We start from the raw sequence: 15,372 nt of genomic DNA on the forward strand, positions 1-15,372 counted from the left end.
TGGAGAGATTAAAAAGTGCCAATGGAAAAGTGTTTTCCGTTTTTTCATATCTTTTCAAATAGCTTTAAAAAATAATAAAAACGAAATCGCAATATTTCGGTTTTTCTCGGATATTTCCGGAACGGCTTGGAATTTTCAAATTTGTAAAACGGGATCTTGTTCGGTATCAAAATGCGCAACTTTTGTCTAATTTAACCGACACTGTATCTCTTATAGTTTTCGAGATCCCCATGCTGTGCATCCTTATCTTGGACACACTGTATTTTAAGATTTCAAAACGGCAGCCGTGGTCAAATATATTTAAAATTCGCCAAAAATCAATACCTGTCTCACCAGCGCAGTACCTGGGTCCACCGCTTTGGGCTTAGTCCCCACATCATGTATCATGTAGGGGCCTCAATGTACAAAAACGCAGGTCTGGTCAAATGGATGCAGGTAGCCGCCCATTGGCTCTTAGACTATTAGAGTAGAAAGTCCCTTGAAGTTTACCAAAACCGAGTGCATTTTTATTGACTGAATTTTTTAAGAGGATTTTTCGGAGAATGTAGGTTTCTAGACTGGTAGGTAAATGATGGCTCATTCATATATACAAGAGGAACAGGAAAAATCCATTTAAGCAAAAATAAACTAGAATATGTTTATCAGGTGTTATCATCAATAAGATTAAGTTCTAATTGTTTTACTTATAATAAGTAATCATTTGTTCATTAATTAATTGTTGTTCAGTTAATTACGTAGTTCATTCAAATGGGTATTACGTAATAAGCTCACATAGAAAATGAAAAGAATTAAATACCTCCCTGTAAGGGAAGTAAAACATTATAAATCTTAGAAATCGATCAACAGATCAACAGATCGTATCCCTGTGTTCGTTGGACAAATCACTAGTTTTTGTTGTAAACGGGATATTCTCCTTTAGTTACACAGCATACAACGTTAATCATCTGAAATTTTTTGTTTTTGGGTATTGTTTTACTGGATCTTTCAATTGCGAGATGGAAGGAGTTCCTGGCATGCGATCTCAGGGCCGAAGACCGAACTAATCAATATGTACAGCGCATCCCCTAATAACGAATCTACCGTTTACTTATTTAGAACATTACAAGGCAGGAAAGTTATCGATAAGCGTCGCAATACTGTGCCAGAAGCTCAACGTCCTTCGCGATAGCGTAATCAGCTGCGTTGTATAGCCAGTCCAAATGCCAGTGTCGCCCCGTGTGCCTTCGGAATACTCACAACACCTCTAGTCTCGGGAGCGTCGCGAGCGCTTCCGTGGGTACGCTGCGCAGATAGTTGCCGTCGACGCGCAGACTGCGCAGATTGCGTACTGCCTGCAACGCGTCTCGTTCTATTTGAATGATGTCGTTGTTGCCTACCTGTCTGTCTCGGCGAGAATGATATGGATGGAATACATTTTTATTACATATGCACGCGTCAAAGGTTATACGAATGTTGTGCGCGTGTGAGTTGTGCACTAGAGGGTGCTTTAGTCATTGTGCGGGTGGTGCGCGAGCAAGACCACAGACCACAGACCTCGAGAAATACAAACGGTGTTGTACCACGAATTTTGTCCGCCTTTCCTCTGTTGTTGGGTATTTTACTTTACTCGATGTAAGTTCTATGGTGGTACTTTGGCATATATTTTTAGAGGTCCGTGGCAAAAACCGACACTTATGTTATATTTACACGATTATTTACAATCTAGCAATCAACACAAAAACAAACAGCTAAAATTGACGCTCCTCTCCCTCCTCCTCGACGGGTAAAGGATACGGAAATTATTTGCGCAAGATGTAAATTCAATTTGGGTCGACGCGGATTTAATGAAATTTTTGAGACGTCAAGATTAGTTACCTTAACTGCGTAGCAATTCCTTTTCTTTACGTCGAATCGGTAAAATGGGAACGGCCTGATTAAAAATTCTAATGGGTGAGAGTGTATTTAATTAGAATTCAGATTCAGCCATCATATTGTTTTCGCTAAGAAGATTTGTTTCGTGGTCACTATAGTTCGGGCTCTGTACAATTCGACTTTGAACGAGTTACTTGGTGTTGAGTTATTCTCTTTTATTTGTTTAGCTGAGTTTGGTATTAGTTTCTTCTTTAACTATCTGGGAGTTTCAGTTGTTAAAAGTACCTTGCTTTCTTCTACTTTAACCCCTGATACTTACTCATTTCTGTAAATGACTGACTGTACTATATAGTAAAATATAAATGGTTGGCAATTTGATTAAATTTAGTAACACCTGTGCAGTTTTAAAGTATGGGTTTAGTGAAGTTATGCACAAAAGATGATTACTAGGTAAACGACTAAGTAACTGGGCTCGTCCCTAATGACGTCGACTCTATCCAAAGCCAATGTCGATCAACTACGACGTAACCCTACTTCGTAAGTCATGCTCATAATGTTATTACGTTTATGTTGGCTATGAATTTTCGTGTCTCGTTTGAATGCGATTGGAAAAACCTTTGATCCCTGTTTACTCGGCGCTACTGGCCGAGCCCTTTGTTAACCTATTCGCGTGCTTCCGGATCGCCGATCCTATAAGGGCGAGTCAGTGTTGCGACTTTTCATTCGAATCTCGCGTAGCTAGCCAATAAATCAACAACGGCAAAACGAAGCCTGAAATAGATCTGACGCGTAACAAAGGAGCTCGCAAGGGGAGATGAAATACATCCTCCTCTTTCCGCAAACGACTAAAGTGTACCGACCGGGGACGCCATATATTTTTCCGATTCGATGCAAAAGAAAAGGAAATGAAAACGTCTATATAGATTAGGGACGATTGATATATGCGGGGTTGATGCTTTCATAAACAATCTCAACGGAAATAATTCGGACAGACGATATCTCCACGCAACTGCTATGCGTGTATTGCATATTTTGGGATTATGTTTTGAAAAAACAACAAACGAATTTTAGAAAAAAAAATCGTATACGATTGTGTTTATTATACAGTCTGCCCAAGCGAATGATGTCCTTCATGTTAATATTGGAAACTATACCAGACACCCGCAGAAAAAAGTTTGAAAACTTAAACTAACTTGCTGTTGAGAAAACTAATTGCAATTTTTTTCTAATTTAACTATCTTCGTATCTCTTATGGTTTTCAATATCCCCACGATGGACATCCTTATCTTGGACAGACTGTATATATCAATAAATGTTTTAAGCTCCGGGTCTTCAATATAAGTTAAACTTAATTTAAAGATTTAGGTGGTACAAAAATTTTAAGCATACGTAAATTTTTTTAATGAAGAATAAAGTGTGCACTAAGTGGGGTTTTGTTAATTTGAAATTTACATTGAAGAACCGGACCTCAAAGGAAAGCGTGGCTTCGTATCAAAACAATTATTGTTTCAAACTCCGATCCCATTTTAAGAAAAGCGACCGCTTTCTTCCAAATAAAACTTTGAAAATCTTCAAAAATTTTTGGGAAATTCTGAAAACGCATTTGGTAATAGCTTTGATTTTCAAAATTTTAGGATTCTGTTTCGGGAACACGCCTAGTTGCCTAGGTTACACGTTACCAAACGACTTACAATGTTTGAAGCTTTACCAGGTGTTTAAGGGATTCAGATGGGATTCTTCTCAGTCCGCAGTTCTGCAAAATCCTGGAAACAAGAAAAAAGATGGTATAAATTATAAGAGATATAACATTGGCGCACGAAGATAGTCACATCACTATTGAAATAGGGGGCCGAGGAAGTTCGTTTAACAAGATTAACTTGACACTCGAATTTTATATTTTGGTCTTTCCTTTTTTTTTACTGTTTCAGGGCTGCCACCACTTTTACACTTTTGTGGATTTCCTGGGGAGAATTTGAAAATGTCGCTTATTTTATATTTATTTTTAAAAATTTTGGAATATTTTATAAATAAAATATGGTTATCTTTTAATTAAAGTACGACATTTTGTGAATTAAGACAACGACTTGTAAATGTGTACTTACATGACTTTTCGAAATAGAATAATAAATTCATTTAGTATTTAAGTCAGATAATTTATCCAATCTGCGTTATACTTTAAGTTTTCCATTTGAACGCTCCGTTTTCAATATACAGGATGTCAAAGTTAACTTTTTAAACTGAATATTTATTAATATCTGCATTAATCAAGTTACTTGTAACTTATATTTTTATTTAATCCAATACTTTTCACGTAGTATATTTGAATTGAATCTAACAGCAACTTTAAAAGATGAAAATTTGTGTTGTTTCCTTAACTAAACACCATTAACTAATCGGATATTTGTTAAAAATCTCGTAAAAGAAATTTCAAATCAAAATTTTACAAGAGACCCAAAAAGTTAGACCTAACTACAAAAAATTAACTTCAAGTCCATAGACGTTCATCAGAAAAAATTTGGGATCAAATGGTAACATACATACATTATCTTTCATTAATTCCGTGTTGCCAGGTGAAAGAAAAAAAAATATTTTGTTTTTAAATATTCGTGCATATTTTAAAAAGTGAGACGTAGCAGACATACTTCAGTGCCGATAAGGTACTTCTTGCATCACACCTGAAGTATGCGCATACATTTTTGTCTAGATTTTTATATCGTAGAGATGCGATCAGATGCGCATACCGATAAAAAAGGTCGTTTAACGTGGTGAACACCAGGTTTTCGATCTCTGGATCAAAATACATTTCGTACAAAGATGGCGAACACCGGGTCGCCAACATCTAAGCGTTCTATTCATGATGTCTTCGGTTTTTGTATTTTTCGTCACGGATTGTCCGTATAGAGCCATTCGAACGCTATCGTTCGTTACAATAAACGACGGGAAACGTAAAGCTAGAGCGAGATAGAACTCGACTCGACTCGTCCGTTTAAATTGATATTTACGAACGTAATTTTCGCGCGCTAGCGTAAACCACATTCAAGTTTGTGCGAGAAAATCAGCGTTCGTAGATCCCCCGCGATGTTTTCCACGACGTCAATAAACTTTTAACGATCGCGGAGACGACTGGTCGAACGGTTTTAAATGACGAAGATACGTATTTATGGTATCTCGTATTATCCACGCTTAGATATGTCGTTTGATATAAATTTCTAGTAGCCGATTGATTTACGAGCGAACGGAATGAACTGTACGCGACTGCCAAAGTGGAGGGCAACAACTCGAAAGGGTTATATTTCAAAAACAAACTTATAATTTGTTATCATTGCTTTTTAAAGGGTGCAGAATATTTGATTTTTGCGACTACTACATATGACTCTATTAAAATAATTTACACTGATATCAATAAGGCAATATACAGGGTTTTTCACTTAAAACTCCGCACGCCAATAAGTCCAAAACGAACAGAAATATTTAATTTATGTAAAAAGTAGTCAAAGTGTGGGGTCAAGTAGATATTTCCTAAAGTTTAAAAAATTCGACGCCTGCAAAGAGCTGGGCGTCGCGACGCGTCGAAAAATTATTCGATTGCAGAGACTTTGGAAATACGCGCATACAAAAGTACATATTATTTAACAACTTTTTTGTTATTTACTCAAACTTATTTACTTTACCTGTTTCTAAGTTATACCGATTTAAAGTAAACATTTCTTGATTAATAAAACATGTGATTAACGCTTATTTTTACAAGTATGCCATGAATGTTAGTTACTATGGCAAGCATTGTTATCGCAGTTGTCTTAAGTGCAATTACAAACAATAGATTTCAACTATTTTAGTATGATTTTATTTATTATTTTTTATCGATTTAGTTCTGATAACATGATAAATAAATGAAAAAACAGTAAAATACCTACAAGTTAATAACCAAAATTATTATTGCAATTAACTACATAATAAGACATTTCAAAAATTTTTTTCAAAATTATGTCCATCTGCTCGAACACAACTATCAAAAACTTTTAACAGATGAGCTTGGGTCACTTGTAGGAGAGTCCTTCTTGTGATAGCGGCACACGCTGCACTAATTTTGTTAATGAGATCAGCCATATCTTCGATAGGTTCTTCATAGATAACGTTTTTTAGGTAGCCCCAAAGAAAATAATCTGGTGGTGTAATGTCCGGGGACCTCGCCGGCCACCTTACCGGTCCATTAGTACCAAACCATCTATTGGGATATTCTCGGTTCAAATACCTCGTTACTATTTGGGCATTATGTGCAGGCGCTCCATCCTGCTGTAGCCACATATTCATTCTAGTGTCAAGAGGCACTTCTTCTAATAGTTCCGGAAGTGTAGTTTGAAGATATCTTAAATAGCGATCTGCATTTAAAGTTCCTTCGTAAAAGTAAGGTCCAATAAGGAATCCATTTAATATGCCGTACCAAACATTGATACTAAAAATTCGTTGGTTACCTCTTTCTGTAATCCAACGAGGATGGTTTTCGGACCAAAAACGACAGTTGTGTCTATTAACGATTCCATTATTTTGAAATCGACTTTCGTCGCTCCATAAAATTTTCGAGAGAAAATTTGCATCTTGGCTATACAAATCGGACAATGTCGCTAAGAAATACATTCTTCTAGCATAATCGCCTGGTTCTAGTTTATGAACTAGTTTACTTTTGTACGGGTGAAAAGAGTTTCTATGTAGAATTCTCCACGAAGAACTTATGGTAACACCGGTATTTTCTTTTATCTCTGATAGGGTTATCTTGGGGTTATTATCAGCAGTATTTTCATCATTTGTAGCCGTCCTGTTCCTATCTCTTTTAGGTTTTATGAAGCTGCCATATTCTCTTAAGTTTTTACATAAACTTGAAAAGGTTTTTGCATCGGGGACTCTTCTATGCGGATAACGCCGTGCGTAAACTCTTTTTGCTTCTCTACAATTGCATCTGCATTCTCCAAACACCAGTAACATGTCTACTTTTTCCTCATTGCTAAATTGCACCATTTTCACATAATAATTCTTAGTTTTTTTTAAACCGAACAAATTTGGATATTTCTTGTGACAAAGTGACAAATTTTTGATACAGCAATAACAACTTACGTTTGTAATTGCACTTAAAACAACTGCGATAACAATGGTTGCCATAGTAACTAACATTCATGGCATACTTGTACAAATAAGCGTTAATCACATTTTTTATTAATCAAGAAATGTTTACTTTAAATCGGTATAACTTAGAAACGGGTAAAGTAAATAAGTTTGAGTAAATAACAAAAAAGTTTTTAAATAATATGTACTTTTGTATGCGCGTATTTCCAAAGTCTCTGCAATCGAATAATTTTTCGACGCGTCGCGACGCCCAGCTCTTTGCAGGCGTCGAATTTTTTAAACTTTAGGAAATATCTACTTGACCCCACACTTTGACTACTTTTTACATAAATTAAATATTTCTTTTCGTTTTGGAGTTATTGGCGTGCGGAGTTTTAAGTGAAAAACCCTGTATATCATAATATGAACTTTGCTGTTTGAATATTTTGCTAATAGATAATAATAAATCAAACCATCAATTTGTCTGGTAATGTTAACTCGGTGTTAAAATAGGGTTATTAAAAAGTTAGTCAGTTCTAACCATAAACAAATTAGATTAATATACTATATATAGGTATATATTTTCTTCAATTTCTCTTGGGTCTCTCGAAAACAATTAATGTGATTCTTCTGAATATTTATTAACGTTTCGTTCGTAATTTCGTATAGATAGATATATTGATTGTAATATGAGGATATTTGCAAGCAAAAATTGTACCCATTTAGAGAAGTCGCAGATATAAATACAAGAAGAGTTGCAAGAGACTTTTTGTTCTTCTTTTTGTCCAACGCACAGTACCGTGACCTTAATCCAAAAATATTAAAATCAAGTTTCGACTTGTTCTATATTTATATTGCCAATAAATGGGTTACAGGACGCTTCAATGTAACAGCCCATTCTAATCATCTGATTGGCCGCAGTTGACTTAATATGACCCGCCCAATTCCCTATTCTGAAAAAGCTCCCCTAACTACCGCATTAATCGCTTTCTTTTACAAATGCCAATTGCATCAGAAAACAAAAACGAGTGAGTGTTTTTAAACAGTGAGCAATGGAGGTCACAGGTCAAGGTATGTACCTTAAAATGTATGCATAAACTAGCCTATGGCTAACTTTTGCTTTATTTTAGATGCTTTAAAGATTGCTATCCTCAAAATATGCATTATTTTATAAATTCCAAACTTTGTATAAGGTTTTAAAAAAATCTCCTTAGATCTCTTTTTGGTTTTAAGTTTTAATTATTGCTAGGTCAATAAACTTTCATATTAAGTGCGGTCTTTTGCGGAAACTTGCGAATAAATTTACTGTGACATTTTTTCAGAAGGAGTGGAGTATGGTGTCAGAGGAAAAAATCCAACAGAGTTAACGCTTTATTTGAAAAAATTGTGTCTCTTCTTTCACTAGACGAGGGATCTCAACAGATTCGTGAGCAACTCATGAAGGTTAGTCGGCTCTAATGTCTTAAGTTAAGCTCAAAATGGGAAAAAGTTTGTCGAAGCAGGAATAGACTTTCTCAACGAAACGAGGCTTGGCTGCAGCAAGAGTTACAACTGCCCGAAGGTTTATTAACGTTTAGAACAATAGAAGAAGACAGGCCTGGACCTAGTCGTCCCCGTGGAAGACCGATGAAGCCCTTTGATGAAGTTTCGTTGAAGACAAAGAAAAGGCGAGTAGCGGAACTTGCATCTAGCAGAACGTCAGATGAGCTGCAATTAACAATTCAACACAACAAACAATTAACGGCGAAATTTCTTCGTTAAGTGCCGATCAAGCTTTAGATCTCTACCTAGACCTAGATCTGTCTGAAAATAAATATCAGGTGTTAAGAACTACGGTCAATGCTGTTCACCCAAACTGTTTTCCCAGCCTACATAAGTTGAACCAAGCTAAAGATGCGCTGTTACCGTCATTCGTTACTGTTACTGAAAACTCAGCTGAGGTAAACCTTCAGGAACTTCTTAAACTAACAGCACAAAGTATAATTAATATCGCAAATTTAGACAACGATAGTAGTCGATTTAAGCTGGTCTGCAAATGGGGGCTAGACGGCAGTTCTGGTCACAGCCAGTATAAACAAAAATTTACAGATGCGTCCAGTACTGATGAATATTTGTTCTTGATAGCATTAGTGCCTTTAAAATTGGTAGGCCTAAAAAATGGCAAAGGTGCGTGGGTTAACTCAAGGCCCTCATCCACACTTTACTGCAGGCCTGTAAAATTTATGTTTCAAAAAGAAAATGCAGAGCTGGTCCGGAAAGAAGAGCAGGCAATGAATGAAAAAATCAGCCAACTACAAAGTAATTTTCTGTTGTCAAGAATGTCAAGTTAGCTATGAGCCACTGTTGACAATGATGGACGGAAGTGTGGCCAATATTCTATCCGATACGAATGCCAGGTCCGAATGCATAATTTGTGGCGCAACTCCAAAGGAGATGAACACAAGAGACGCGTTGAATAGGGTACGTAATGTGGAGAACTATCGCTTCGGTTTGTCCACTTTGCAGTGTTGGATTAGGTTTTTCGAGTGCATTTTACACATAGCCTATCGGCTACCCATCAGATCATGGCAGGTAAAGGGCAATTAAAACAAGGCAATAGTTGAGGCAAATAAAAAACGAATACAAGAGAAATTTAAATCTAAAACGGGCCTTTTAGTGGACAAACCGAAGCCAGCATATGGCGAATGATGGAAACACTGCGAGAAAATTCTTCCTGAATCCCGATCTTGGTGCAGAGATTACAGGAATCGAAAAGGATAAATTAAAAAAATTATTGGCAGAAACGCGAGAGTTGTATATCAGACTTTGTCGGTGGTACAACATGCCCAGTAGCGTCCATAAAATACTGGTTCACGGGTGTGAAATAATCGGTGACTTTTCCTTGCCAATAGGACAATTATCAGAAGATGCGCTTGAGACATAAAGAGGTGAGGAAAAACCGGTTGTCCCTTAAATGCTCAAGAGTAGACTCCAACTATGTTTTAATTAGAAGGCTTTTATTAACTTCTGAACCTCACATATTAAAATTTTTACAAAAAAGGGAACAAAAACAGACGGAGAGGTTGAAAAGTTTATAAAAGTGTGAGAGGAGCCTTCAATTCCGTTAGATGTAGAATTAAGTTCAGAGGAAGAGCTCACTGATTCCGAATAACTTTAGTTTTAATACTTACTTATAATTATAACTCGTTTTACTTTTTAAACGCTCATAAATGTGTAAGTAAATCAAATGTTGACTGAATTTCATCTAATCAAACTTAAACTTACCATCTTTAACACCAGTAATTTTAGATTTTTAAATAAAATCGTACTTAAGGGATGAAAAGGGGTAGTTTTCAAAATCATTAAGTCAAACCAAATTTGACTTAAATGTCTTTAATCGTTTTTGAGTTATGATTTTTGTCCAAAGTTCCCATATACTCACGGTACTGTGCAACGTCCCGACGGCAGACATGAGTCAGAATTTTTTTGTAGGAACAAATATTTGAATGGAAAAGGTGACATATTTTCCGCCCGAATGAGTTACGTCCTAGAAGATGGTCAGTAAAAAAAGGATACGGGCGACAGATGACTGCGAAGTACAAAACGAGACGCGACAGATAACAACAACTTAAGAGCACCCGCAGCGGTATATAAAATATTAATGCGATATGAAAAGGTACTTACAGTCTTTTAAGTTGAGGATTTTTGGCAAACGACTTCGGGTGGATGTCTTCGAATTTGTTGTCTGAGAGGATCCTGAAACCAAGCGTATGAATTAAAAGGTTTACTTTCTTTAAATGCTTTGCTTTGCAATTTCATCGAAAAATTTGTGCGCAATGCAGGTTAAAGTAATCACGTGATGCTTTTCTTTTTATGATAATCCAATGTCGGCCACAACATTCTTCACATTTTTCATTTTTCTGTTTGTTCAGGAACTGAACAACAGGGACAAAGTATAAAACTTAGCACTATGGCAGAGCAAAAAGGAGACCATATATAAAATTCTAGGCTTATAGAGGTAAACATTGTCATATGTTGATTAGCAATTTTAATAAAAAAGTTTGTAATACCTTATTAGCACTTTTTTTTAATAGTAAATTCTTTCCTTAATTCGGCGTTCATTGAAATACATACTTTCATTAGCTAAAAAATCGACACCATATTACTCGTCGACATAAAGTTACGTTAGTTAATGTAAACTTAAAGTTACCCCAGAAAATTCGGTAGGAACTTCGCAAGGTCGCAAAACTTATTAAATTCGTCTTGGGGATCCATTTAGTAGACGCGGGGAGCGTCTAGACAACCCCCTATAACCGTCATGCACTTATTATCTCAAGGTCTGACTACTTATTTTAAAACTGAAACTTTGCAGATATTAAATTAATTCAGTTAACGAGCGCCGCGCTCGGTGCAATTCTTTTTAATTTCCCGCAGTTGTTGCCGAAATAGAGCCGCGTATTTCTAGAGCGTCTACCGCAGTGCCGTGCCTAAGAACGGCAACGATTGATGAGCGGTTTTAGTTTTTGTCCCGGAGTTTTATTTAAATGTAATTTATCCGGGCCGCGTGTCACTTTCGAGGCGCAAGATTAATGATTTTAATTTTCTTTAAACGCCAATCAGGCTGGAACTTATAATATACACTCTGGTCGCCCTTTTTTTTTCGCTGCATTGGTGGCCGCATGTTTGTCAAGTGTATTTGCTCTGTCATTTACTACATATAAAAAAGGACAATATAATTTTTAGGTTGTAACCAACGATTTATATCGAAATATCGAATTTAATACTTATTTCAAATTGATACATCATTTTATAGTAGTTGTAGCTCGTAGGTTAATAAATAATTTATTTTCAAGTTATTGAAGGAGACCGAATGAACTTATACAATAGACTTGCCACAAGGTAAATTAGCGTGGTATCAGCAATTTTTTTGACAAGCCCCTCTACGAAAGAATTAAAATTTGGGAAAGAGGTGTAAAAAATGATTTTACATTCGTTGGCGATATTAGCCAAATTGTTGGGCCCACCCTTCATCAAAAATTGGCAAGTTTTTTATATTTTTTCGGTAGCTAGCCTTTACCTTTGTATACGTTAATAGAAGCCACCAATAAGTGTTAAATAACAATATATATTTTAAATTTGCAGTAGGCATTTGACCTTTCTTGGCAGTTTTTGAAGTCCTAAATAACTACATTTCACATTAATTGAAAAAAATACTGGGAACTCCTAGTAATGTGCATTCGTCATTAAAATACAAAGTGTTATTCTTACACGCTTTTACTTGTACAAAGCACTGTGGATTATATGTCATATAAAAGGAAATGTGGATGGAAGAAAATTATTGCGGAAATACTATGTATTAGGAATAATTATTAAAATGCTTGTGTTGCCAAAAATACTTTAGTAAGGTGCTTGTTTAAAAGATGAAGTTGTTAATGTTGTCATTCATAAACTATAGATAAATCGGACTTGGTAGACGTCAACTTTTACCTTAACTGGTGGCTGTAATAAATAACGACGAAAAAATACTCAAAAAATACTCACGGGTTAATAAAAAATATTATTTTGAATGCGGGTTGCAGTGCCCTTCATCCAAATTAATCTTAATTTATCTATATTTTAGTGGAAACAAGAATTGATCGCGTGCATGGGAATTCCTGTGCCCTGAATGAAGCATCGAAACGCGCAACATTTTGCTAACTCGTAGTCGGACTAGACCTATCTAGTATCGACTGTCAAATTACGAAGTCTTTCTCTTTAAATATAAAAATCACGTCATTCAATCGAAACAGCTATTTGTTCTTTTCTATTTGAGGGGCAGGGGCAGATGTCTCATCGGACCATAATCCACTAATAGCCCGGTTTTTAATAACACTTAAAAAACAACGAGTAATACCAACAACAAATTGTATAGACGTATCGGGTCTAAAAAAACAAGAAACAAGACAAAGGCTACAAAACAAGATCAATGACAACCTCAGAACCCCCAAAAACAATCAAATAACAGCGGAAGAAGACACGGACAAACAATGGAAAGATTTAAAAAATGCATTAATTGAGCCGAGCAAGACCATTCTGACAAAACAGAAAATAGGGAAAAAACATGGATGACTTCAGAAATTTTGAATTTGATAAACGAACGACGTGGTGTAAAAGACAACAACGGAGCATATAAGAATATTCAGAAAGAAATCCGATCACAGATAAGAGAAGCAAAAGAGGTATTCTACAAAAGAAAATGCGACGAAATAGAAGCCCTTCAAGAAAAGCACGACAGCTTCAATGTCCACAAGAAAGTAAAAGAACTGGCAGGGTTACAGAAAAAAAGACAACCGTCAATACTCACTGACCAGAATGGCAAAATTATTATGGAAATGGAAGAAAAACTAAGAACATGGAAGAATTACATAACAGAATTATTCGATGATGAGAGAGATATAAACAGAATAGTAACAGAACAAGAAAACAGTGGACCGGAAATAACTAACGCAGAGATCATCCATGCTATAAAAATCACAAAAGATGGAACAGCTGCAGGGCCTGATGAGTTACCCTCTGAAATTCTCAAATTGATAGAAGAGAAAAACATACACAGTCTAACAGATATGTTCAACACCATATACAAAACAGGTATTATATCCAGGGAATGGTTACTATCAGCGTTCGTCACTATCCCAAAAAAACATAATGCAAGGCAATGCACAGACTTTCGAACAATCAGTCTAATGAGTCATACGCTAAAAATATTTCTGAAAGTGATACATCACAGGATATACAAAACATTAAAACAAGATATCAGCGAGAGTAAATTCGGTTTCCGAGGTGGCTTAAGCACAAGAGAAGCAATATTTGCCTTGAACGTTCTCGCCCAATGATGTATGGATATGAATCAGGATCTTTATATATGTTTCATTGATTACAACAAAGCCTTCGATAGGGTCCGACACTAACAACTTATCCAGCTTCTGAAAGAGAAGAACTTAGACACCAGAGATATAAAAATTATTACGAATCTTTATTTTAATCAAAAAGAAGTGGTAAAAATAGAAGGGAATAACACCGAAGAAATAGAAATCCGTCGAGGCGTTAGGCAGGGGTGCGTGCTATCACCGATGTTATTTAACCTTTACTCAGAGGAAATAATGAAACGAAAGGACTAAAAATTAACAGAGTGCCTATCAACAATATAAGATATGCGGATGATACGATGCTGAGAGCTACCATCCTAAACGAATTACAGATTGCAGTAGACAAAGTTAATACATCGAGTGAAGAGTTCGGACTGTCACTAAACGTAAAAAAGACAAAATTTATGATAATATCAAAAACAGCACAAAACAATTCACAAATTCATATAAATAACCACTCCATAGAAAAAAAACTAGAATAGGACAGGCGAGAACAACATTTGTGAAAATGAAAAGAGTGCTCTGTGGCAGCGATCTCAGCTTGGATTTAAAAATCAGAATGGTGCGATGCTATGTTTTGTCGGTACTGTATTATGGTGTAGAGGCTTGGACTCTGAAGAAACTGGACATAAGGAAACTGGAGGTGTTCGAAATGTGGTTGTACCGTAGAATACGTAAGGTAAAATGGACCGATAAAGTGACCAACATGGAAATCCTGAAAAGAATAAAAAAGGAAAAAGAAATTATCATTACGGTAAAAAAACGTAAACTTCAGTACCTTGGACACGTCATGAGAGGAGAAAAGTACCAACTACTCCAACTGATATTACAAGGAAAAATTCAAGGAAAGAGAAGTGTAGGAAGAAGGCGTCACACATGGATGAGAAACTTACGTGACTGGTTCGGGTGCACCACAAACCAACTATTTCGGTCGGCTGTATCACGAATACGAATAGCACTGATGATTGCCAACCTTCGCAACGAAGACGGCACTTAAAGAAGAAGAAGAAGATTTGAGTTTCGACCGTTGCATCCTGAAGTTTCGATACTTTGAACATTCGACACACTGCAGTGTGCACGAATGTTCAGTTTCCTCGCATCCGTAGGAAACGAAACGGCACACGTTATATCGCTATATATTTGAGTATTTAAGAGTAGGAAATAGAAACAATAATTTAATTTTAGTTTAAGTAATTTAAAGTCTGCTTTATTTTAACGCACTTCATTACTTGCGTGGAAATAGGCAGCTATAGGACACGTTTAAATGTTTTAGCTGATCGTAAATAATAACAATGGTATAGTAAAACATATCATTGCGGTGTATTGACAGTGCAAACCGATAAATTATCCCGGTAGCGCATGTACAATTTAACCATTATTTATTGCGTTTGTTGTGGCGTAATATCATAAGCTGTTAATCAAAGTTAATCAACAAAAAAATTATAATATAATATCTGTCGAGAATTTCTGATTTTCTCTACCCGAACAAAGCTCCTAATAAATTTAATTACGTTATACCGCACAGAAAGAGTTAGGGATA

The 15,372-nt window shown here is 36.0% G+C and overlaps 1 protein-coding gene across 3 annotated transcripts in view; it reads right to left on the bottom strand.

The window, feature by feature from the left end:
* The window catches only part of LOC132704780 (follicle-stimulating hormone receptor), a 147,869-nt gene that overhangs the window by 29,009 nt on the left and 103,488 nt on the right, over positions 1–15,372 (bottom strand). The window contains exons 4-6 of one of the 3 annotated variants that reach the window (XM_060675020.1): positions 10,612–10,683; positions 3,543–3,614; positions 1,237–1,380 (exon numbers count right to left, since the gene is read on the bottom strand). In XM_060675020.1, coding sequence (XP_060531003.1) covers positions 1,237–1,380; positions 3,543–3,614; positions 10,612–10,683 — 288 coding nt within the window. Of the gene's footprint in view, positions 1–1,236; positions 1,381–3,542; positions 3,615–10,611; positions 10,684–15,372 lie in introns of those variants that run through there. The other 2 variants (XM_060675021.1, XM_060675024.1) reach the window with 2 other exon arrangements.

The sequence above is a fragment of the Cylas formicarius genome, unplaced genomic scaffold (genome assembly GCF_029955315.1).
Source record: "Cylas formicarius isolate icCylForm1 unplaced genomic scaffold, icCylForm1.1 PGA_scaffold_7__23_contigs__length_41026272, whole genome shotgun sequence".
Lineage (NCBI taxonomy): Eukaryota > Metazoa > Arthropoda > Insecta > Coleoptera > Brentidae > Cylas > Cylas formicarius.